This window comes from Euleptes europaea, chromosome 11 (assembly GCF_029931775.1).
Source record: "Euleptes europaea isolate rEulEur1 chromosome 11, rEulEur1.hap1, whole genome shotgun sequence".
Classification (NCBI taxonomy): domain Eukaryota; kingdom Metazoa; phylum Chordata; class Lepidosauria; order Squamata; family Sphaerodactylidae; genus Euleptes; species Euleptes europaea.
Window position 1 is genome coordinate 50,817,765 of NC_079322.1, and position 24,032 is coordinate 50,841,796.

Here is a 24,032-nt window from a genome sequence, read left to right on the forward strand (position 1 = left end):
TGAGGAAAGCAGGGGAAGAATTGGATTCTCTATTCTCAAGTGCCAGAGCCTCCATCCGTATTGGCAACCCCCACAACTGCTTTTTGTAGTGAAAATTCACATCTTGGAATCCAATCACTGATCACCAGCATCCAATGAGATTTGGTCCTTTAATTCTGCACAGGGTCATGTGCTAGGTGCCTGCAAAATTCCCACGTGAACACATGAACACATGGAGCTGCCTTACACTGAATCAGACCCTTGGTCCATCAAAGTCTGTATTGTCTACTCAGACTGGCAGCGGCTCTCCAGGGTCTCAAGCAGAGGTCTTTCACATCACATACTTGCCTGATCCCTTTAACTGGAGATGCCGGGGATTGAACCTGGGACCTTCTGCATGCCAAGCAAATGCTCTACCAGTGAGCCACGGCCCCTCCCCATGCAGTTGTTGACTTTGTTTTGAAAAACTAATTCTGCCTCCCTCCCCAAATGTCATATGACTTCAGTTTCAAATTTCGTTTTCAATGTAGCATGGTGGTTTACTGTTCAAGAAACAGTTCAACAGCCCCCTGGGATTCACAGGATTTCTTAGTCCTTTGGATCAGGACAAGCAGGTCTCATTAGTTTTGAACAGCAATACTGTCCTGCTGCATCCTGACTGGCTTTTTTAGGCACACTCAAGGGTCAGATGCAATGGCCAAAAAAAAGTTTTACAAGTGGCATTTCATAAGAACCTCACCTTGACTACCATTACAAAAGTTGAATTAAACTAGTTGCAACGTTTCAAACCTTTTAAAAATGAGCAAAAGTATACAAGTACAACTTGTAGCATGACACTCCTTATACTCTGAAAAGGCTCTTTGTTCCTCAATCTTAGCTGCTGTAAAGGGTCGTGTTAAAAATAATTATCAAAATGTGGGCAGAAAAAGGTTACAGCCACTTCTCCAAACTGCCAAGTTCTGCGCTGTTGCTACTAAAATATGCAGAACTTTATTAGAGAATGATCGTTAGAATATTTTACAATTTTAGCAATTTTAAGGTGATAATTTTAACCAGGGGTTGTTTCTATTGATCTTACCCCTTTTTTTGTATGGGCAGTCTGTGATTCTGGGGTGGAAAACGATTGAGTCTGGAAATTTTGATGTGTTGGCATGTGATTGGTCAGTTGACGGTATTAATAAATTTAAGGTTACAGCCACTTGCATTACCAAGATAGGGAAGCTGTCGTTCAGAATGCCCGATAGAAAACAAGCCACATAGTTCTCTGCATCACTGTAGTGGAAATGCCTAACTCACCTTTTGGACCCAAATGCCACAAACAACTATTGGTTTGTTTCCCTTCCTTTAAATTTGGGAATAAGTTGCCTTTAATAGGTACAGAAGCAAAGGCCATCACAAAGCTCATCAGCCAACATTAGGGGGAGGGCTGTGATGTGTAAGTAATGGTAAGCAATGGCTGATCAAGAACATAGGTGTAAAATCTTCTGTGGCGTATAAATCAGAGAGCTGCTTCAGCCGGGTCAGAGAGAACTCTGAGCATCATTCAGGAGGCTGTTTAAGCATTGTTTCCCTCCTGTTTATACTCATTGGCTGCTCTGTGAGCATTGCTTCCCTTTTGTTGATACTTAGGCTGACCATACCTACCGTTTTGAAAGGGGCAGTCCCGTTTTTATCATATTTCCCGGCTGGCCTGTCTTTTTAATTAAAATGTCAATTTTGTCCCGTTTTGCACCTCATTACACTTCCAATGTTTTGTTTCCTTCCGTTCTGGCATTTCTGACGCTGCACGCAGGCATGGCTGGGTAAATTCTCACAGAAAAAGTGCTCCGATCGGGTTACACTAATATTACATAACCCCTGTCCCATTTTTGCCATCCCAATGTCCCGTTTTTGTCTCAAGAAAATATGGTCAGTCTCTTTATACCTATCTGCTGGTGTGTTAATAAACCCTTTTTGATGCCAGTAAACCCCATTTTGTGACCTCGTTCCTTCCAAATCCTTAAAGATCCATTGACATTTGATTTTTAAAAAAAAATTGGCAAAACGGCCGTGGATGTTTTTCATTTAAGTTTTCTTTTTACGCTCTCATGAACGTGAGTGCGTGTATCGGCAGCTATTCCACCAGTAGACATTTATGGCACGTCAACAAAATACCTGAGTGTGTTCTTGTCTATACTGCATGAGAAAACAGCTTGATCGGAGAGCTGTTCATGGATTAAATGTGCTGTGCTCTTTCCCTGCGAAGAAAGAAAAATTCCAGCTGGGCTCCGATTTGCATACAGGTGTCACCAGACTCCCCTCCCAACGCACAGCTCAATACTGGTTTCGGATGTCAGGGTAGGAATAAGAGGGCAAAGGCACAGGGAGATGACTTGCAGCTAGTTAGAAGACCCAGAGGTCAAGGCCATTAGCTCTCAGTTTGCACCAATTGCCACCAGGTGTCCCAGCAGCTCATTCGGTTTAATGCTTTGAACTGGGATGCTGGACTTAAAGACCAGATTGATAGCCGCACGGTTGGAAGGCTGAATCTGCTCCCTAGGACATAATGACAGAGCTCTCTGGTGGGGAAAGATATCACCATTCTGTAGCAGACGGCAGAGCAAGCCTCGCTGATAAGGAGGCAGTGGGTGGAAGCTCCTGGAAGAGCCCCTGGTGGGCCGCGTACCAGATCCTGCCCACCTGGTGGAAGCATCAATCGAGCTTCCGGTCATTCACAGAATTATCCTCTGGGTGCCATCAAGGAGAAAGAAATCTCATCATTCAATTTGGCACTACTTTATCTCGCGTGCCAGATTAAACCTTTAGGCATTCACTAGGTGTGTCACTCACAGCACACTTACAGAAGTGATATGGCCATGCAGAATCAGGACCCTAATTTTTGAAAAGAAATTGTTATTCGACTGCTTCTACTGAATGGCATGTTCAGTTGCTGAAATTGTACTTACAGTATAAGAAACAGAAGGCCTGTTGCTTTCAATGCAATGATTGCCACCATGTTGCATCCACTCAATAAGCATTATATAGTACGCACTTAATGGGGGAGAGTCACATGAATCATACGTATTAAAAGTATTATTCACTTTCTTCCGGAAGCAATGGTCATCACTGGACTGAAATGGATATTCAACCTTGTTTAGGAAATTGGGGGAGGGGTGATAGTGAATGTTCAAAGTGCTCCTGCATAGAGGTGTAATTACATTGGGATAGTATAATGAATGAATGGAAATGAGGACAGAGTTCTGTACACTGAATAACTGAACACGTGAAGCTGCCTTATACTGAATCAGGCCCTTGGTCCATCAAAGTCAGTCCGGCAGCAGCTCTCCAGGGTCTCAGGCAGAGGTCTTTCACATCACCTACTTGCTTGGTCCCTTTAATTGGAGCTGCCAGGGATTGAACCTGGGACCGTCTGCATACCAAGCAGATGCACTACCACTGAGCCACGGCCCCTAAGATAACAGGGAGACACCAATTCTGAAGGTGGATTTCTATTTAAAGATAGTCAGGCTCATCCATGATGATGTCTAACCCCTTTTTCACCAATAATGTAAGAATTGTTTGTTCTCATCAAAGTGGGGGGAGGGGTTAGAGAGAGGCAGGGCATTTAAAATAAATGAGTATAACCTCCATTCCTTTCAATCCTGCCATTGTAAAGAAATGAAGAAAATTACAGCTAATGTGGAGGTTAAAGTCATCTATTTATAGAAGAATGTGGTGGGTATGAGATGCAGCTGTAGATTGTGACCCTCTGCATGTTTATTCTGACTTCAAGGAGACGTCGAAGTAGGTGTGCACGGGAGTGCAACCTCAGACCCAAAACAGATGTCACAGAAGAAGAAAAAAAGTCTAAGGAGAACAGAAAAGCATTCAGGAAGATAACTGCGGGGACTCTGCTGAGAGAGGGAAATTTTTCATTCCCCATCTGCTCTCCACTTTCTATTGAAATCAGACTCCTGCCCCACCATTTCTGCACAACTGGGGCAGAACTGTGTTTAAACTTCGGTGCCTTGGTCGCACCATCTAATCACTTTCTTCTCCGTTTTATCCACAGTATTAGTTTCCAATTAAACCACTAGAGGGCACTCGTCGTAAATATCTGAAACCCATGATAAAAGTCCTTTTGAAAACCTTGATATCTGAAAGAAGAGAATAAACTTGTACCATTTATAGATTCTGCTTCCAAAGCACTCCGCAGTTTTAATTTCCAGTCAGTCTTATGCTTACTGGTCACAGCTTGGGCTTAGCTTGGCTTCAAATAACAGCTTTTCAACCAATTGAAAATACTGCAGTTAGCTCTAGACGCACTGCAATTTAATTCCATCTTTTGAAAAAGAAACAGTGTTTTAGAATAGTTTGAAACCATGTAGCACAAACAAAAGTTAAGCAGCCAGTATTTATATCACCTGAGTTACAAATGTACATGATTCTGCTTCAGTGATTCCATATTCCTCTTCTTTCTTCTTTGTAAAATCACCTTCTAACTTTATCCATCCACCAACAGTCAAATCCTTCCTCAAAGCCCATTTTTCCTTCTTTTTTTGGACTACCACAGCATAACATTCTCCTAACCCCTGTCTACTGACAGCACCAGGTTTGGCCCCAAAATGTGTTCTATACTGTGACCATTTCGGGAATATGTAAAGTAATAATATAGCCAACGTGGTGTAATAATTACTGTTTATTTATTTAGAAAATTTTCTGTGCTGCCTCTCTGGAGAACCTCCTCCAGGCAGCTTACAAAATAAAACACCATAAAGCATAAAGAATAAAAACATAAAACATTCCACAGCTTAAAATGTCTCATAAAACTGTTCTCAAGCTAACCTACCTGCTAAACCTACCTCACAGGATTTGGGGGAGAAAAAAATGGGAGCCAGTGTGGTGTAAGGGTTAAGAGAGGCAGCAGACTCTAAGTTGGAGAAGCGGGTTCAATTCTCCACTCCTCTACGTGAAGCCTGCTGGGTGACCTTGGGCCAGTCACAGTTCTCTCAGAACTCTCTCAGCCCATGCAGAGGCAGGTGATGGCAAACCACCTCCAAACGTCTCTTGCCTTGAAAACCCTACGGGGTCGCCATAAGTCAGCTGTGACTTGACGGCACTTGCCACCACCACAAAATGAGGCAGAGAACACCACGAGTCGTGCCTTGATATAAAAATGTAATAGGAATGCAAAAGGGAAAAGCGATTCTGATAATCTGAGGATTGTTTGAGAGGCATCATCTCTGCCTAACTGCAGTTTGTGCCCCCACACTAGAATCAAAGGAACTAGCCTAAGGAGCATATGGTAATCCTTCTAAGGAGGCTTCAGCTCTTGAAAATCAACACTAATCTTGTCACAATGGAAGTTCGTAGAAATTTAATCACTGCCCATGTTCCCAGCAGCTGCTTGGAAATGTGCAGAGCCTCACAACATGATGGCACCACTCTAAACAGTGAACACTCCTACGCATTACAGCTGAATAGAGGATAATTTCACCACAGGAGTCGAAGTACTTTTCAGCAGTATCCCTGTGCCAGGTACAATACCTCCCCCAGCTCCTAGACATCTCTAATGAATGGACAGAAGGCATACACACAAGAACATCCCCAACTGTACAGCAAGTAAAACTAACATCGTTGCTTCTCCTCGGCTAAAGAAACTACAGATTTCCCACAGAAGTCAAACTGATTTATAGAAGTAAGATATCTTTATTTACTGAATGAACAACAAGACCAATTGGAGGGATGCAACTACTTGTTTAGAAAGGGAGCTTCCAACCCTCCGCCAGGGACAGAGGTGGCAGGAAATGATGGAAACTGTTACATGTCCAGGTTAGTCACCTGGAACACTTTCGAGCTGAATCCAACCAACTTCTCCATGGGACCTGCGTGGTCAAAATCCATGAGTGGCAGGGAGTCTCATATGGAGCGGAACTGGCCAAAGTTGTGTGAAAAAGCTGGCTGGATCCAACCCTCTGAGAATAACACGTTGCCTGCAAGGCCAATCTAAATGAGAAAGGTCTGAATCTTGCAGACGTCTTAAAAGAGAGAAAACAGATCACGAAAAAAGTGACAGTCACAGAATGGGGTAAATCTGGAGGTTAACTGTGATGTATAGCAGGAAGAATCAATTACATTTCTATCTGAGGTTAGTATACACTATAAAGGGTCTAGTACAGGAGTGTCAAACATATGGCCCGCAGGCGGGATCCAGTCCCTTCAGAGCTCTTATCTGGCCCGCGAGCCAGCCAAGATGGCCACCTTCCTCCAGTCCCGACCTGGGCTGGTGAGGCATGGTCCGGCCCAACCAAGTGACATTTATGTCATATCCGGGTCTTGTAACAAATGAGTTCGACACCCCTGGTCTAGTACATAGCCTTGACATATCTCCTTTATTGCCCAAGGCAGCTTACATTTTATGTTCCTTTTCTTTCTTCTGAACCTCCCACACTTTATGTCTGACAGCAAAAAAGAATGCAGCACCCTGCAGTTCTATGAATATGAGTGCAACTTGTCTGTATGATCACTTTTGTCATGTGACCAAGTCCACTGAATGATGATCTGTGATGTGACCCAGCTATTATAAAAGCCATCTAAGATAAAACTGTCCTCTGTAAACCTAAAAGAGAAAAACTAGGATGTGAGATCATTATGCCTAGATTATCATTTTAAGGGACTGTGAGTGCTGGCCCCTGCTAAAAATTTGAAAAGATCATCCCAACACATCTTTCTTCCTAAGAAACTGAGGTAATTAAGTGAGGCATTTTCAAGTCCATTCCTGTCTCTCCGGTTGCAATTTTTTATCAAACCCATACAAAATACTTTCATTGCAACAACACCTGATAATGTGCAGATTCTGATTTATGTTTCATTTTTAAAAAAATCTATACATCTCTCCAATATATTGGCCTTCAAGGCAGCCTATGAATTAAATTTAGAAAACAGAAAATACAGCAATGAACAATTGAAAACATTGCAACCTAAACATGGCAGTTTAAAAAGCTCAGCATTAATTGCAGTATTAATTATAAACTACTAGCTGGAAAAAAATCCTGTCGTGGGCTACTTCTCTGTGATGTCACAGCATGAACTTTCTAACTATTCTGGGGAAATGCTCAGGATTGCTTCCTGCAGTATACAGGTGCAGACTGTACCATGTACAGTGTGTTTCAGATGCATCCCTTTACAACACGTATGAACAGTGAGCAGGAATGGATCGCCCTCAAGGTTATGTTTAAGGAGAAATGCTGCTTCCTTTGCATCTGATGTGTTAATTCTGCATTTTGTGCATAGGTATCCTTTTTTATTTTTTCTGTCAAGTCACAGCTGGCTTATGGAGACCCGGGAGGGTTTTCAGGGCAAGAGACATTCGGAGGTGGTTTGCTATTGCCAGCCTCCGTGTCACGACCCTCATATTTTTTGGAGGTCTCCCATCCAAATACTAGCCAGGGTCAGGGCTGAGAATGTGTGACTGGCCCAAGGTCGCACAGCAAGTTTCCATGGTGTGAGTGGGGATTTGAACCTGGGTTTCCCAGGTCCTAGCCTGACACCTTAGCCACTACACCACGCTGACTCTCTAAGTAACCTTACTGTACTATGAGAGGTATTATAAAAACGGCCTCATCAGCAGGCTGTGTAGTATCAAAGAAAGAAAGAACAGGTTAGCTTGCTTAGAAAAAAAACCCAGCATAAATATGAAGCTGCCTGATACTGAATCAGACCCTTGGCCCATCAAGGTCAGTATTGTCCACTCAGACCAGCAGTGCCTCTCCAAGGTCTCAGGTAGAGGTTGTTCACATCACCTACTTGCCTAGTCCCTTTATAACTGGAGATATCAGGAATTGAACCTGGGACCTTCTGCATGCCAAGCAGATTCTCTACCACTGAGCCACAGCCCCTCCCACAGAGTCTAGGAGCAGGATAAAAAGGCAGGATGTGGAACAGAGGCAAGGAGCTGGCTGAACAGAGGGAAGGAGACATTGGATGCTGTCTTTGAACAAGGCCCCTGAGCAAAAGAACAGGATTCAGTTCCTCTGAAGAGAGATCTGAAAAGATGACATTAGAACAGGATGTGCGAAGACTGAGGGGAGGGAAAGGAAGAGGAAGGGAACTGAGGCAGGAGGAGAAACCAGTGAGAACAGTGGGCAGGGAAAGTCTACACACAGGTCCCAGGCAGGCAGTCTTCTGAATAATCAATCCAGCAGTGAGCTGCAGATGTCTCAGTAATATTCAACATGGATCCAAGTCATTACATTGCAAAATAATTAAGACACTCTAGAATGAGCATTTCTACCTTCAGACCGATGAGTAGACAAAGGCGTTTGAGTCTCCTTCGAATACGAGACCACTTCCCGAGGCAGGAAGTCCACCTGGGTAATCTTTGACACACCTAGCTTGTGCAGGCGGCGGCTGGAACAAGCAAACAAAATCAAACATTAGTTGGGGACTGAGGTGTGCTTCCACAAACAACGTGTTGTCTGGTAAGATGGCATTTTCTCCTCCAGAGCATTTGACTTTTTGCATGAGGGGTGAGATGAGGCACAGCAAAGCAGCATCGGGTTCAGAACAGCTTGCAACTGTCATTAAGCAGAACATTCCCCTGGTAGGTCAATGACTAGTGCGCCATTTTTTAAGTAAAACTTGGAGCTTCCAAATATTAAACTGTGAACCTGAATGGAAGTGACACACATTCTAAAGCACTTTCTAGCCACAACCCTCCCTTGTCATGTGCAATGCTCAATTCTTTAACATCACCAGAATCTTTACCAGAACCAAACTGAACTCTGTTTAAAGCAGAACATCCTTTTGGTGTGTCAGTGCATTAGACTGTCAATCAGACCGTTGTCCAGCTTTATACTTGATGTCTGAGTCCTTTAAAACTACTCATCCAGGGTCTAATGAATTTATAGTTACATTTGCACATTATTTAAAAGACTGAGGTTGGCATGGCATAGTGGTTGAAGCGTCAGACTAGGACATCGGGCAACCAGGTTTGAATCCCTGCTCTACCATGGAAACTCACTGGGTGACCTTGGGCCTGCCACAGTCTCAGCCTAACCTACCTCATAGGGTTGTCGTTGTACGGATAAGGCAGAGATGGGGAGAATGATGCGACAAGCTGCTCTGAGACCCCCATTAGGGAGGAAAGTGGGATATGAATTCAAAAATTTAAATATTGGGGTCAGGAACGAACAAAACGGAGCATTTCCCACAATGAACACAGAACAACATGAATATTTTTTTTGCCTTTACATTCTAGACATGCATGTGATTATACACTGTGATTATACAATGTGATTATACATGCATGTCATGCTTTTCACATGCATGCCACTCTAACCACATTTCATCTACAACGAAACTAGTAGCTTTCTTTTGGAAACATCCCAAGCGTTCTCCCCCAAAAGTCAATGGTACCACTCCCACCCGTTTAAATGGATATTAAATCATCAGAAGCAATCCTTTTCAGAACGTTTTTAACTTCTCTCTTCCCAATTTTTGTAAATTTAATTTAAACCAATTCAGGATGTTGATGATTCAGTGTATTTTAAAAAAAAATACACATGGGATGACACAGAAGAAGCCCATTCGAGAAACAATTTCAACATAATTCTTGCAAAGTAAGTAATAAGACTTTTTTTTAAAAAACAAACAAAAAACCAAGAGTGGACAAATACCCAAGTTCAGAGTCAGACTGGAGCTGTAGCACTGAAGGGTCTGTGTCCCACTGCAGGGTCCTAGCGTAGTTATCAGCCGCACAGCACAAGAAGGGGGTGGGGGAAAAAAGCACACGATTAACTGAAGCGATGGGGGAAAGAAATCACTTCCTAACTCGCATGCCGTATGTAGTACGGAAGCACAGAACAGGGAGAGCACAGCTCCACAGTACAGCAGGGAACCACAGGTAAATATCACACGGCGTTCATTGTCAGACACGAATAGGTAATTAAACCAATGTCAAACGAGAGAATGTTACACTGCCAAGGCAAAATGAAGAGGCTTCTCGCGTTCGGCTTTGCTCAATTAAAAATGACAAACCTAGAACAAAGGGTCTCAGGTGCTTAATTGGTACATCGGTTTCAGGTTTTAAATTGGATGTTTACTGTCAATAGTTTTAATCCAGTCCAAAGTGCTGGCTTTATTCACACTGGGAAGTCGTGTGTAAAAATGCACCTGCATTCAAAGCCAACGCACTTGCACATGGTAGGATTCTGAGCGTGAACTAGAACATCCACACAACGAAGCTCCTCAGAGACTTCAGCCTGCAAGCAGAAATAGGTTGCTGCGTGCAGACATGAAAACAGGAAGCTGCCTTATAATGAATCAGACCATTGGTTCACCAAGCTCAGTACAGGTTGAGTATCCCTTATCTGGACATCCGACAACTGGTCTGAACCAAAATCCAAACATTTTAAACTGGCATGCAGGCATTACTCACAGGCCTTCAGCAGCGCCACTGACAGTTCGACGTACACAAAACTATTAAAAATCTTGTTTAAAATTACATTCAGGCTATGTGTATGAAGTATATCTAAAACATAAATGAATTTCATGTTAAGACTTGGGTCCCATCCCATGATATCCCATTATGTATATGCAAAAATTCCAAAATTCAGAAAGATTTGAAATGCAGACCACATCTGGTCCCAAGCAGTCTGGATAAGTGATACTCAACTTGTACTATCTATTCAGACTGGCAGGGTCTCTCCAGAGTCTCAGGCTCATCTTTTTAACTGGAGATACCAGGGATTGAACCTGGGACTTTCTGCATGCCAAGCAGAGGCTCTACCACTGAGCTATGGCCTCTCCCCAAATAAAGCTGCAGCAGAGATGGTGAAACGTCTGCATACAATACTCGGGTTGTGTTCTTCCTCTGCAGACACACAGTGATAAACACATGAATAGTACTGTCTGTTATGATTAAGACCAATGAACATGTGATGGGAGGGTGCTCTGGAAACAGTAACGCTGGAGTCTCAACTCCCCAAACAGGGGCAAGCAAACAGGACTTTTAAGTAATAATGATTAATAAATGGGCTTTCTGGATCGCAGCCAATGTGACTAAGAAGGTTTCCAAAGCTACCAGTGAGTTCTTCCGCTTATGAGACAAGGGATACAATTTCTATAATAAAAGCATGCAGGCCATTTGCAGTATATGAATAGCTCCATGGCTAGCTACTCGGTTAAACAAGTTAGATAACTGTCTAATAATTCAAATCTAAGGACAGATTAGTATGATTCTGTTTTATATGGCGAATTCCCTAGGAGCTGATACACACAGCCCCATACAGAAACTTGTCCTCTCATCTCATGTAGTTCGGTCCTTAAGCGCTAGACTGCATGTGCTTACTATGGAAACAATGGTGTATTCTCCAGTGTAATTACAAGAATCACAATAGCCACATAAAACATGAAGTGGGTCAAAGACTGCACCAACAGGTGGTTAAAACAAAAACAGACTGCAAAGAGTTCTGAGAGGATCTCTCCGAACTGTGGGAATAGACCTTAAAATGGCAAATGAGATTTAATGTATGTATAAAGTGATGCATGTTGAGGCAAAAAATCCCAAATTCACATATATACTGATGGGATCTGGGCTGGCAGTGACAGACCAAGAACGGGATCTTGGGGTGGTAGTGGATAGCTCGATGAAAACTGCCATCTTATCGCCAGTGTCCATGAACTTTAAACTTTTTGACCTTTAGGGTACCTTTGGCCCAGGCAATTCTTGCTAAACACTTCTCTCCCCAATCCTATGCCTTCTCTACTAAGAATCAAACTAGACATTACTGTCACAAACACCATGTTAGAGAAGATTTTGGCCATTTTAAAAATGCCATGAGGGTCTGATCTTGATTGGGCCCATGGCATGGGGAGATCAGGTGATCTTTCCCCCCCCCACACACACACACACACACACTTTTCCAAGTACTGAAATAGCCAGCTCAGCCGAGTACAGCCTTCAGTTCGGCATCACCACTGCCTCCGATGTCCACATGGACTTCGGAGCTTGTGGCCCCGCAAAAGTGAAGGCTGGGCTTTGAGCACAGCCTTCAGTTTTGCGTCCCCTCCACCTCTGAAATCCTGGAGTTTAATGTGCCACAACATCTGACTGTTTTGATGTGCAACCTGTACACAACATCTGACTGTTTTGATGTGCAGCCTGTACTCTGGATAAGAGGCTTCTGTTAAAACAGAATATGGAGAAATAGAATGGTTTTCAATTGGCAAAGGTGCAGACAAGGATGTATTTTATCTCCCTATCTCTTCAAACTATATCATAAAGAAAGCTGGATTAGATTTAGATGAAGATGGGGTGAAAATTGTTGGAAGGAACACTAACAGTCTGAGATATGCAGATAACAGCACATGGTTGGCAGAAAATAGTGAAACAATGATGAGGATACTGAAATTGTTTAAGATTTTCTATTCCTTAGCTCCATCATCAACCAAAATGGAGACTGCAACCAAGAAATCAGAAGGAGACTGAGACTGGGAAGGGTAGCCATGAAGGAGCTAGAAAAGATTCTTAAGTGTAAGGATGTGTTGCTGGTGATCAAGATAATTCATGCCATAGTATTCCCCATAACTATGTATGGGTGTGAAAGTAGGACAATGAAGAAAGCTGACAGGAAGAAAGCTGATTCATTTGAAATGTGGTGTTGGGGGAGTTTTATGGATACTGTGGACCCCCAAACAGACAAATAAGTGGGTTCCAGATCAAATCAAGCCTGAACTCTCCCTATAAACTAAAATGACTGAGGCTTTTGTACTTTGGCCATATTATGAGAAGAGGCACTGGAAAAGACAATAACACTAGGAAAAGTTGAAGGCAGCTAAAAAAGAGGAAGATGCAACATGTTATGGATTGACTCAATCAAGGATGCCACCGTCCTCAGCTTGCAAGGATGTTAAAGATAGAACGTTTTGGAGGTCATTAATTCATAGGGTTGTCATAAGTCGGAAGAGACTTGACGGCGCAACATGCACATAAATCTCCATTTCACTTGACTTCCCTCACATAGCATTCTTGTAACATTTAGGCATTTCTCACTTTTTAAATGTAACTGGCTATTTTTGTCGAACCCAGAAATCATGTCGTATGATTAATTTTTTTTCTCTTACTCTGTAATTTGCCTTGAGTTTCAGTGAGAAAGGCAGGTTATAAATAAGCTAAATAAATAAACAAACAAACAGTGGTAAGCTCTCCTTCCCTGGAGGTTTTTAAGCAGAGGCTAGATGGCCATCTGTCACCAATGCTGATTCTATGACCTTAGGCAGGTCATGAGAAGGAGGGCATCTTGGCCATCTTCTGGGCATTGAGTAGGGGTGGATTGTGCAGGGGTTTGGACTAGATGACCCTGGTGATCCCTTCCAACTCTATGATTCTACTATTCTAAATCTAATGTACCTACATAGGAAAGAAATTGTGCTGTCACCAAGTGATACAACTGGAATCTACATACTTCGGGACATGGAACACCATCCACAGAGAGAAGTTCCAGATGGATTCTTCTCTTCGGTTTAGTAGAAATCAGACACGGAGAGAGGTGAATCAAATTAGGAGCGCTATTATTTATCACATGGATAGATTTGCCCCCTGCAACTCACATTTATGAAGGGGAGAGTGGGGGAAAGGGCATACTCCGCATGCTGACACATCAAGATGAAATAATCAATATCGAGTCCATTAAAAAAAAAAAGCTTGAAAAGGAATTGCAGCAAGGCATTTTCAAAAACAATTGAAGGACAGCAGTTCTTAAAGAGGAAGCGGGGGGAGAATCTGTGTTGACTAGGACAAAAGTACGTGAGGATTCTGTTTTGAAAGCGATGCCTTCCAAATGAAAGAAAAAGCATCCAACAAAATTTTTGTACAGGATTTCTAAGATGGTTTTTACTTCACACCCACAGAAGAAAAATAAAGAATTGTTGGAAAGTATAATCTTCCCCCTACACACACCTTTCCACCCATCAACATACCGCCACATAATCTGAATACTGAAACGGGGGCGGGGGATAAAGATCTGAATGCTATATGCCGAGGAGGAGGGGGGGGGAACACTTGCTCTGCCTAATGTGTTACAGAAGTTGCATATAAAACTGAACAAAGTGGAAATGACCTCTGTAATGCTGCCAAGGTCATTAACGAAGAGTGTGATTTGCTGAATCTGAGCCAGCTTCTAATGTTATGAGTGTCTTGGGGCCACTTATACCTGCACACCCGGGATACTTAGAAGAGGAAAAAATACATGTAGCTTGCTCAAGGCAATCATTATCCCTTTGCTCCACCCTCTTTCAAAACCTGACAAGCTTCCCAAGTGACAAGCAATATTCCATTAGGGAGAATTCCATTACAGTGTGATTAAAGAAAGAGCTGGGGAACTGAATTCTCAGCAGATGAAAACAACAGCAGCTACTGGATGAAAAGGTCTCCTTTGGAGACTTAACAGGGGTTTGCCCTTGCTCGTGACAAATTCAAGCTGGTGCTTACATCTGGGGAGGGGGAGTGAGTTGCAAGGAAGGTGCTAACAGTTCAGGAAAGAGGCCCCATGCAGAGATCAGAGTGGACAACAGCTATCCATACATGCAGTCAATTAGAGCCAGTGACACACTTGATGGTCTACGATTTCCTGCCTTCCCTCCCGATCCACTGAATACCTCTGTATATTATTGCACTTTTTAGCATTTTTCCTCAACACAACAGCATGCCTCATGGAAGTATGTTAACATGAAAATGTGAGAAAGTAGAATGCATGATTTACGCTTCTTTCCCAGCCTCCTTTGGAGCACCATCAGAATTTTACTTTTGAAAGCACCTGAAGTTACACCATGCTGTACAAAGTACCGCATAGGCATCAAGGTTCTTGATAACATCTGCTTCCATAACCTCCAGCTCATCACCTCAGTCTATGGTGAACTGAATCATCCGGTATCTGGTCTTCTTTTTGGAATACTTTTTTTTGGGGGGGGGGTGTCTGCAAACTACTTGGATATTTTGACTGTTGCTTTTATGCAGGCTTAAAATGATTGGTTTAATTCCTTTGACTTGTTCTGCAGGACTGTAGCATCAAGAATTAAGGTCTTTGTGTATATGCAATAAATAAATGGCCGGTGGTATAATTGAAGTGCTTTCTATTTATAGTCTTAAAATATACTCATATGTGTTATTGAAATAGCAAGCTTGATATTATTTAGTGTCAGTCTAACAGCAAGATTACTCACTAGTCTATTGTCCCTTGTCACTGTAGGAGGTTCAACTATTAGAATGCTTTCCTGATATGATGAACTGACAGATTTTAGAAATATTACAACGGTCCCTCTGCAACTGTATCCCAGTGTGCAAAAGAAAACACAAGGCAGTTATATCAGTTCAATGAGTGGGAAATATTTTAGTTTTGTGATGGTTTCAGCATTGTCATTTAATGTACACTCATTTTGATAAGCTCATCAAAGTTTGAATGTGTCAGATGTGTCAATATGAAGGAAGCAAAGAACTACACATAGGGCGAAAACGCATGGTTGCTTTAGCCTCCTTTATTCCCTGTTTTAGCCAGGATTCAGCCCAGATCGAACGCACGTTCGGCGAAATGCATACATTCGATCCCGGCTGAATCCTGGCTGAAACAGGGAATAAAGGAGGCGAAAGAGACCATGCGTTTTCGCCCATAGTGAAAAATAAGGGGATAGAATGAGATGGTAGAATTCTGGACTTCAGTCAGGTACGAATCATGAAAGCTTTCCCCACATTAAAATCAAAGAAGTCCCTGTAGGAATAACAGAACATCAGGGACAGAGAGGCACAAGACAATACCCATGAGTAAAATGATGATCCTGATGTGCAAGAGTGGATTTTGCAAGAATAAACTGTCATCAGCAAATTGGGTACCCAAAGGACCATCTCTTCCTGTACTATCCAGCCCATCAGTTAAGATCTGCCTCTCAAGCCCCAATTTCTGTGCCCCCACCTTCAGAAGTGAGAGGGGTGGCAACTAGAGACAGGACATTTTCCGAGGTCACATCTTGCTTTTTGAATGCTCTTCCCCTTCAGGTTTGCCTGGCATCTACTTTACTTTTTTTTAGGTGCCAGGCTAACACACATCTTTTAACACTGGCTTTAAATTATGGGTTTGATTTTATCCACTTTTTAATGGTCTGCTTCTGTTTTATGGATAGTTTTTTATGCTACTTATATCAAATGGCACGTTTTTTTTAATGGCTTGGGGATTTTGCTTGTTTTTGTTGCGGTTTTTTAATTGTATTCCACCTCGAGCACAACTCTGAAGAGGCAGCATAGAAATATTCCCTGATTTCCCCCAAAAAAGAGATAAATAACAAATAACAATTTCCCTCTTCTTCTATGGCTTTTGTGTAACAACCACATAGATTTTGTACTCCCATGTATCATGTATTTCTCCACAGTTATACAGTGGTGCTGACTGCACCCGTATGTTCCACCGCCGATTTCCTTGGGACCTGCAGACTGTGTCACTTCTAAATGAGAAGCAGACTAATTTTAGCGTCCATGAGTAGACTCCTTAATGCAGCAGAACTACTAATGACACTAGTTTTTTGACAGCATATTATATCTTAATAGTAGATAGTGCTAAGTTTGCTAAGATATCCCTATGAAACACCCTTTAGGATGAAGAGTACCCATCCCCTTCAAGCTGCAGCATGAGAAACTTGTTAATGAGAAAAATAATCAACGATCTCAAGGACTGAATTCTGTCCATCCTTGAGGAATGAGAAGGTAAAAATGTTTAATGGTGCCAAAGGATCAAATGGAAAAAATGCAGCAGAACTCATTAATGCAGCAGAACTATTAATGACACTAGTTTTTTGACAGCATATTATATCTTAATAGTAGATAGGGATATCTTAGGGATATCTTAGTAAACTTAGCACTATGAAACACCCTTTGGGATGAAGAGTACCCATCCCCTTCAAGCTGCAGCATGAGAAACCTGTTAATGAGAAAAATAATCAACGATCTCAAGGACTGAATTCTATCCATCCTTGAGGAATGAGAAGGTAAAAATGTTTAATGGTGCCAAAGGATCAAATGGAAAAAAGACATTAATACTTGGTAGCTAGAAACCATCCAAAACCAATCTCCCCTTTCTAGGTCATAGTTATACAGACTTACAACCCAGTCCTATGAATATTTATTCAGAACTAAGTCAATGTACTCTCAAGAATGTGTATGAGTGTGTATATGGGTGTGTGCACATGTGTATATGTGACTGAGGCCTTAAACTGCGATCCTACATGCATCTACTTAGTCACTTTCATACTTAGACATATACTGGATGCATAGGCTCATTGGATCATATATAAACACATGAAGGAACAAATTGTAAGGAAAAAAATAACACGAGTTCCTGTTATATTGCATTCTTAAGGAGAGTTACTCCAGTCTTAGACTGGAGTACCTCTCCTTAGAAATGCACTGTTAGACAAGTAAATGCCACCATGACGGACTTTTGAAAATTTTGGGTCCATACAGATAGAAAATTACATCACTCTACTACATGGCAACTCACACAGAGACAAATTGCATTCAGACTGGTAATTTTAATCAAGAATGGAAACACAGCAAAAGTTGCCATTCAGCTTATTTCAATGTTGTTCAGTTCCTACATCACCCTCCTACTCTGCCACCTTTGCCTTCTTGACTCTCCCTTCTTAAGACATGCTACAGATTGTATGGGTCTTTGGAATATTTGCATCTTAACGTGGGAATGCATATTTGGTACTGCTGCCCTATGCCTGATATTGTCATGACAGTTCGAGTGTGCTTGTGATTCACCTAAATAAATTTCTCTCTGATGTCACTGTATTCAAGGTCTCACTGCTTCTTTTAAATGTGTGCTAGAAGTCTCATCACTTTGTCAATGACCCCTTGGTTGCTATTTCTGCATCTCATTGTCCAGATTGAGTGCATGCCCTTAAACCGATGTAAAACCTAAACCAGCAGCTTTTCCAGGATAAAAGTGAAAGGTGTCAGGTTTCTTTCTTTTTGCCCAGGATTCCTCAAATTCAGCCCAAACTGGAAAGAGGTTCTCATTCACTCAAACTCACGTGTCCAACACAAGAGTCTTCTTAACTACAGACTGTAAACACAGTTAAGCATGGTAGGGGCAGGATTTAGTTTTTGTTACCCACAAATTCCACAGCAACAGTCTCCCGTAACGCCATTCTTTACACATGCAAATACATGGGGATTCCCTTTCCCAAAGTTTTTCTCCCTCTTCCATAATACTAGAACTCGAGGTCATCTGTTGAAGCTGGAGGGTGACAGATTCAAAACAGATAAAAGGAAGTTTTTTTTCACACAACGCATAGTTAAATTGTAGAACTCCCTGCCTCAGGATGTGGTGATGGCGGCCAACTTGGAAGGCTTTAAGAGGGGAGTGGACATATTCATGGAGGAAAGGGGTATTCATGGCTATTAGTTAAAATGGATACTAGTCATGCTGCATACCTATTCTCTCTAGTATCAGAGGAGCATGCCTATTATTTTGGGTGCGGTGGATCACAGGCAGGATGGTGCTGCTGCACTCATCTTGTTTGTGGCTTCCTCGTTGGCCACTGTGTGAACAGACTGCTGGACTTGATGGGCGTTGGTCTGATCCAGTAGGGCCTTTCTTATGTTCTTATTATGTGTGTATTATTTATTTCCGCGACCTAGCTTCTGGGTTTGCAAAATTATTTCCAGTGCTAACTCTACAAGCAAAGATTACCCATGAACAGGGGATTTATCCTCCTATCTGTTTGATATTTGACAAAGAGGATACCTTGGGTAAAACAGACAGCTTTGACAGAGCTAAGATAACAGAAACCTATTAACAATGAAAACAGAAAAAAGCTGTCGATGCCCATTGGCCTTGAAGATGAAAAAGGTATACCAGATGGATGGGAAAGAACCCCCCTCCTTCCCCCACACACACACACACCATACATAGGTGAGCAATTGGGGGGGAGTATCATCCAGGTTGGGCTTCTGCTCATCATCTGCCTCGAGGCTGACTGGAGGGAAACCACAGCAGTTCTTGCCTATTCCAAAAAGCTCACATTTTGGAAGCCACAGCAGAAAATTCTATCCAGAGCATTCATTTTCTTCAGACTTCCTGTCCTCTGTCAGAGTCTGTCACATATCCCAGAGAAGGAAGTATCTTACAGCCCAGTTTTGGATCCAGTGTCCAAAATTATTTTAAGTCAACCCAAGGGATTGCACAAATAGTGTTGGACTACTGACCTGTTTCTTTTTAACAGCCTATTCTCACCTGCAATTCATAAACTAACTTGGAAACACTTCTCAGTTTTAAAAATGGTCTTCCATGATTCATGGGTGATTGCCAACAAGAAACAGTAACCAAACAGTGCAATTCTATGCGAAGTTACTCTGCTCTAAACCCACTATAGACTGAAGGAACTCTGCATAGGACTGCAATGAAAACCCCCTTGGAGTCTATAAAACTACAGAACTACTCAAATGGGGAGGGGGGATATAGTATACTATACTAGGGATGTAACTCATTTGAATATAACTTAGCCAAATATATAGCTGAAGAATACCTTATCAGTATTTTTTAGATATAATTGGGTCTCCCAAATATATCTGGAATTTTTCAGGATACCGATTTTTGGGGATACCGAAAAATGGGTCCTGAAAAATCCTGGAAATATTTGGGATTAACCAGGAATACCAGGAGCTGGCATTTGCAGGCTCCCAGGACTGTTTTTTCCTCCACCCCCACCCCCATGTTTCTATGTCTCCCGGGGCTTGGTATCAGCTTGCCAGGTTGCTTTAGGTAAGATTCTGTCATTTTAACCAATTTAACAATGGGATGGGAAACAGTGGGAGAAGGATTCACATGAAAGGCACATTGAATAAGCTGTTCATCTTACCTCCCTACTGGTCCCAAGTCTCCAGAGTCTTGGCTTCCAGCTTCACTGGGAGTGCTCACTGATTTCGGAGAGGGAGACATAGGGGTTGGGACTAAATAATGAAAATAACAGGTATCCCATGTTAAAACATGCAACGACTGCACTGATGAAGAGCAGTGTCAGACAAATCATAAACAAGGATCCAAATGATAAAATGGTTGAATGATTGGGAGAGTGTGAAATGGTGAAAGCAAAAGGAGGAAAGAAAAAAGAAAAGAAAGTCAAGTGAATTCTAAATTTTTTTGAAATTAAGGTTGAAATGAATGTTTAGATTGATCTGAAAGTGAACTGATATAATATTAGCACTTGATATTACAAAAACTCAGAAGTAAACAATTATTTTGAATTTTTTCATTCAACTATTTCAAGCTGTACAAGTTGTACATATATTCTTAAAAGATATACCTCCAAAAACTTTTTTTTAAAAAAAATGCAAAAATATTGGAAATCTATTGAAATTGTTTTCTTTCTGAAACCAAACTGGACCAAAGATTAAACAAGAAGGGAAAGGCATACTTGCATAATTATTTGAACAGGGATAATTTATTGGGCGCCCTGACCTGGATGGCCCAGGCTAGCCTGATCTCGTCAGATCTCAGAAGCTAAGCAAGGTCAGCCCTCGTTAGTATTTGGATGGGAGACCACCAAGGAATACCAGGGTTGCTGTGCAGAGGAAGGCACTGGCAAACCACCTCTGTTAGTCTCTTGCCATGAAAACCCCAAAAAGGGGTCGCCATAAGTCGGCTGCGACTTGAAGGCACTTTACACACACAATTTATTGGGCACATTAGGTGACTTATCCTCGCAATGCTGGTATTTTGCTTCATGGCCTGCTGTTCTAATCACAAGTAATTATTCAAGATAATTAATATTAACTGATGTAAATTCATAGTTCTAGTTTTTCAGTCTGATCCATATCTCAGCTGCTTCTCTTCCACCACAGTGGATCCCATGCCTGTTTAACTAACTTTTTCCTAAAACACAGTCAAGCATATTTAAGGAGGGCTATTAGCACTCTGTGATATAATAACCACTAACCGCCCTCAGTCTCGATAAGCTGTTATTAAAATCCCTATGCTTAAACCTGATCTCAGCATTTATTAGGGTTCTTCCGCACTGCTGATGTATATTATGCAATAACTTCTAAATCTATCCTAAAATTCACTAAGCCAAAATAAGCACCATAAGTAGTAAAAGGGTACACTATGAATACTAATGAGGGGGCGTGGCCACACTCATGAATATTCATGAGTGTGACCACACCCCCTCCACGTCACAGGAAGTGGCATTAGATGGCCGCACCCACCACCGGAAGTGGTACACTCATGAATATTCATGAGTGTGACCACACCCCCTCCACATCACAGGAAGTGACATTAGATGGTCACGCCCACCACTAGAGGTGGGTACACTATGAATACTAATGAACTAATTTGTATATTTCATGAATATTTATGAGGTCGCCGGAAGTGATGTGATATAGCCACTCCCACACTGCCACGTCACCGGATGTGATGTGCACACATACATATGCGGCCCCACCCCACACAGCAGCGGAAGTGAGATTGCAAGGCCATACCCCCTCCCACAGCAACACCAGAAGTGAACTTACCAGGCCGCTCTCTTCAATGTAAATGGATGGTCTTTCTCTAGTACAACCCACCTCTGCAGCATGGAACTTCCTCCAGTGCTTCTCCGCCCCAGAAAGGGGCTATCCACCAGTGGGAAGGGTTGAAGGCCACCATGTGACCACATCTAGCAACATGCCCCACCCCTTGACCAATAGTAAAGGGGCAGAGGCCCACTCCGCCCCTGCTCCACCCCCAACCCCCACCCCTACCCAGGGGTGGTTTTAAGGAAAGAAGCCATTTCTGCTAGCAAACACACGCTCACGCACTTGGGGAGAACATGGAAACTCCAGCCAGACGTTTGGAATTTACCACCCCGCCACCATTGGTGAGGTCTGCCTTTGGGAGGTCTCTTTTAAAACAGATGGAACTTTCCAGTGGCCCTGCTGATGAGATGGACTTTGGAATACCCAATTCATTGCGGTGTATTTACCGGACCCCAGTTGATGAGTTTGCAGATGAGGAAACGCTGGCGGAGCCAGACAAGGAAGATTCTTTAGAGGAGGAGCAAGACAAGGAAAATGCTTTAAATGAAACCATGAACGTAGAAAACACATTATCAAACTCACAGGTAATCAGGTAAATAAATGTTTGTGGTGGGTCGAAAATAAAGCTGAGGATGGCAACTGCTGAAGCATTTTCACGGTACTATACTTTTTTATTGTTACTCTGTTGCAGCTTGATGATGATTTTATCCAGGCTTTTGCCAGTCTGCACATAGGTAACCCTGTTGACGTGAATGTCTCCTGCGTATCGTGTTTTTGTTCCAGTGTACAAGCGTGTGACAAGAAAAAGAAGAGCTAGTTTTGTTGCAATAAAAACATGTATTTTTTAGCCCTGTGTGGTCATTCTGTTGTTAAGGGGGGGTGCAATGGAGACACCCAGTCAAGAGGAGGTCTTAAGGAACATATATTACACGCCTGGAGAAGCAGGGTGCTTTGGCGGGGTGAGGCCTCTTTTCCAGGCCACCAAAAAGCAGTGTAAAACTCTTACTCAAAATAATGTTGCTACCTGGCTTTCAGAGCAAGATGCTTACACATTGCATAAACAGCCACGGATCCACTTTAAGAGAAACAAGACAATCGTTTCTAGTCTGGATGCACAGTGGCAGGCTGATTTAGTGGATATGCAGAAGTTTTCCAAACATAATGATGGCTACAAGTACATTTTAACAGTGATTGACATATTGTCTAAATACGCCTGGGCATCAGTCTTAAAAAACAAGACAGGGGAGGGTGTGTCAAAGGCCTTTAAGGATATTTTCAAACAAGGCAGAATACCTGCCAAGCTTCAGACTGATCGCGGTAAAGAGTTTCTAAACCAGTCTGTAAGACAACTGCTAAAGCAGCATGGAGTTCACCACTTTTTCACCAATAACGAAGTCAAAGCGGTCATTGTGGAACGCTTCAATCAAACCTTAAAAACAAAAATGTGGCGGTATTTTACAGCTAACAATACATTCAGATATACCGATGTGTTGCCACTGCTCATACAAAGTTACAATCACAGCTTTCACAGGACAATTGGGACCCGCCCTGTGGATGTAAATGCAACCAATGCGCAGACAGTATGGAAAAGGGTTTATGGAGATCGTGCTGGGAGAAATGAAAAGGATGTGGAGAGACCCCTGTTTAGAAAAGGAGACCATGTGCGTGTCTCTAAAAGCAAAGGACTTTTTGTAAAGGGATATGAACAGAGCTACACAGATGAGATATTCTTAGTGGCGCAGGTCATCTGTAGAGGCAGGAGACCGGTATACCGGCTAAAGGATTATGCTGGAGACCCTGTCATAGGGTCGTTCTATCCTGAAGAGTTGCTGAAAATTAAGAGTAAAGGAGACAGAGTCTATCGGATTGAAAAAAATTATAGACTCAAAAGGGCAGGGCAAAAGAAAATACCATCTAGTTAAGTGGTTAGGGTGGCCCGATAAGTTTAACAGCTGGGTTCCAGCTTCTCAACTTTGCGACCCTGTATAAAAAAAATGGCTGACAGTGGTTTTTACGTTACCCTCCCGAGCAACGTCAGCGCAACTGTTTTCCCACAGAACACTGCTTCTGCCTTCACCATCCATCTAGCGTGTCCATTGGAGCTGCCAGGGGCCTGGGATGTAGGGCTGGTGGAGATACAATATCCACACAGTTGGAACACCCTGAATGAAGATTCTGCCTTTGGAATAATAGACATGAAGAAACGGTGGGCTTTCACGGTCCCTCGAGGCTATTATTCAAGTATTCCTGACTAGTGGGGAAAATGAACAGCATCATGCAGTCTCACCAAAAAACCCCTGAGCTACGCCTGGACTATGACTGAGTGCTTAGGAAGGTCATACTAAAAGCACCACCTACTTACACGTTTTCAGCTTCTTCAGTATTGGCCTACATTTTAGGGGCAGTCCCACAGCAGCCAAGCAAAAAAATCTTGTTTACAGCAGACATCACGGGGGGATTCAACACTTTGTACATTTACACAGACATTGTGGAGCACCAAATTGTGGGA

At 42.4% G+C, this 24,032-nt stretch overlaps 1 protein-coding gene across 6 annotated transcripts in view; it reads right to left on the reverse strand.

Moving 5' to 3' along the window:
* Window positions 1–24,032, reverse strand: part of DYNC1I1 (dynein cytoplasmic 1 intermediate chain 1) — a 246,181-nt gene that overhangs the window by 181,647 nt on the left and 40,502 nt on the right. The window contains exons 4-6 of one of the 6 annotated variants that reach the window (XM_056857470.1): window positions 19,870–19,927; window positions 9,636–9,695; window positions 8,252–8,367 (exon numbers count right to left, since the gene is read on the reverse strand). In XM_056857470.1, coding sequence (XP_056713448.1) covers window positions 8,252–8,367; window positions 9,636–9,695; window positions 19,870–19,927 — 234 coding nt within the window. Of the gene's footprint in view, window positions 1–8,251; window positions 8,368–9,635; window positions 9,696–19,869; window positions 20,012–24,032 lie in introns of all 6 variants that reach the window. The other 5 variants (XM_056857468.1, XM_056857467.1, XM_056857472.1 and 2 more) reach the window with 5 other exon arrangements.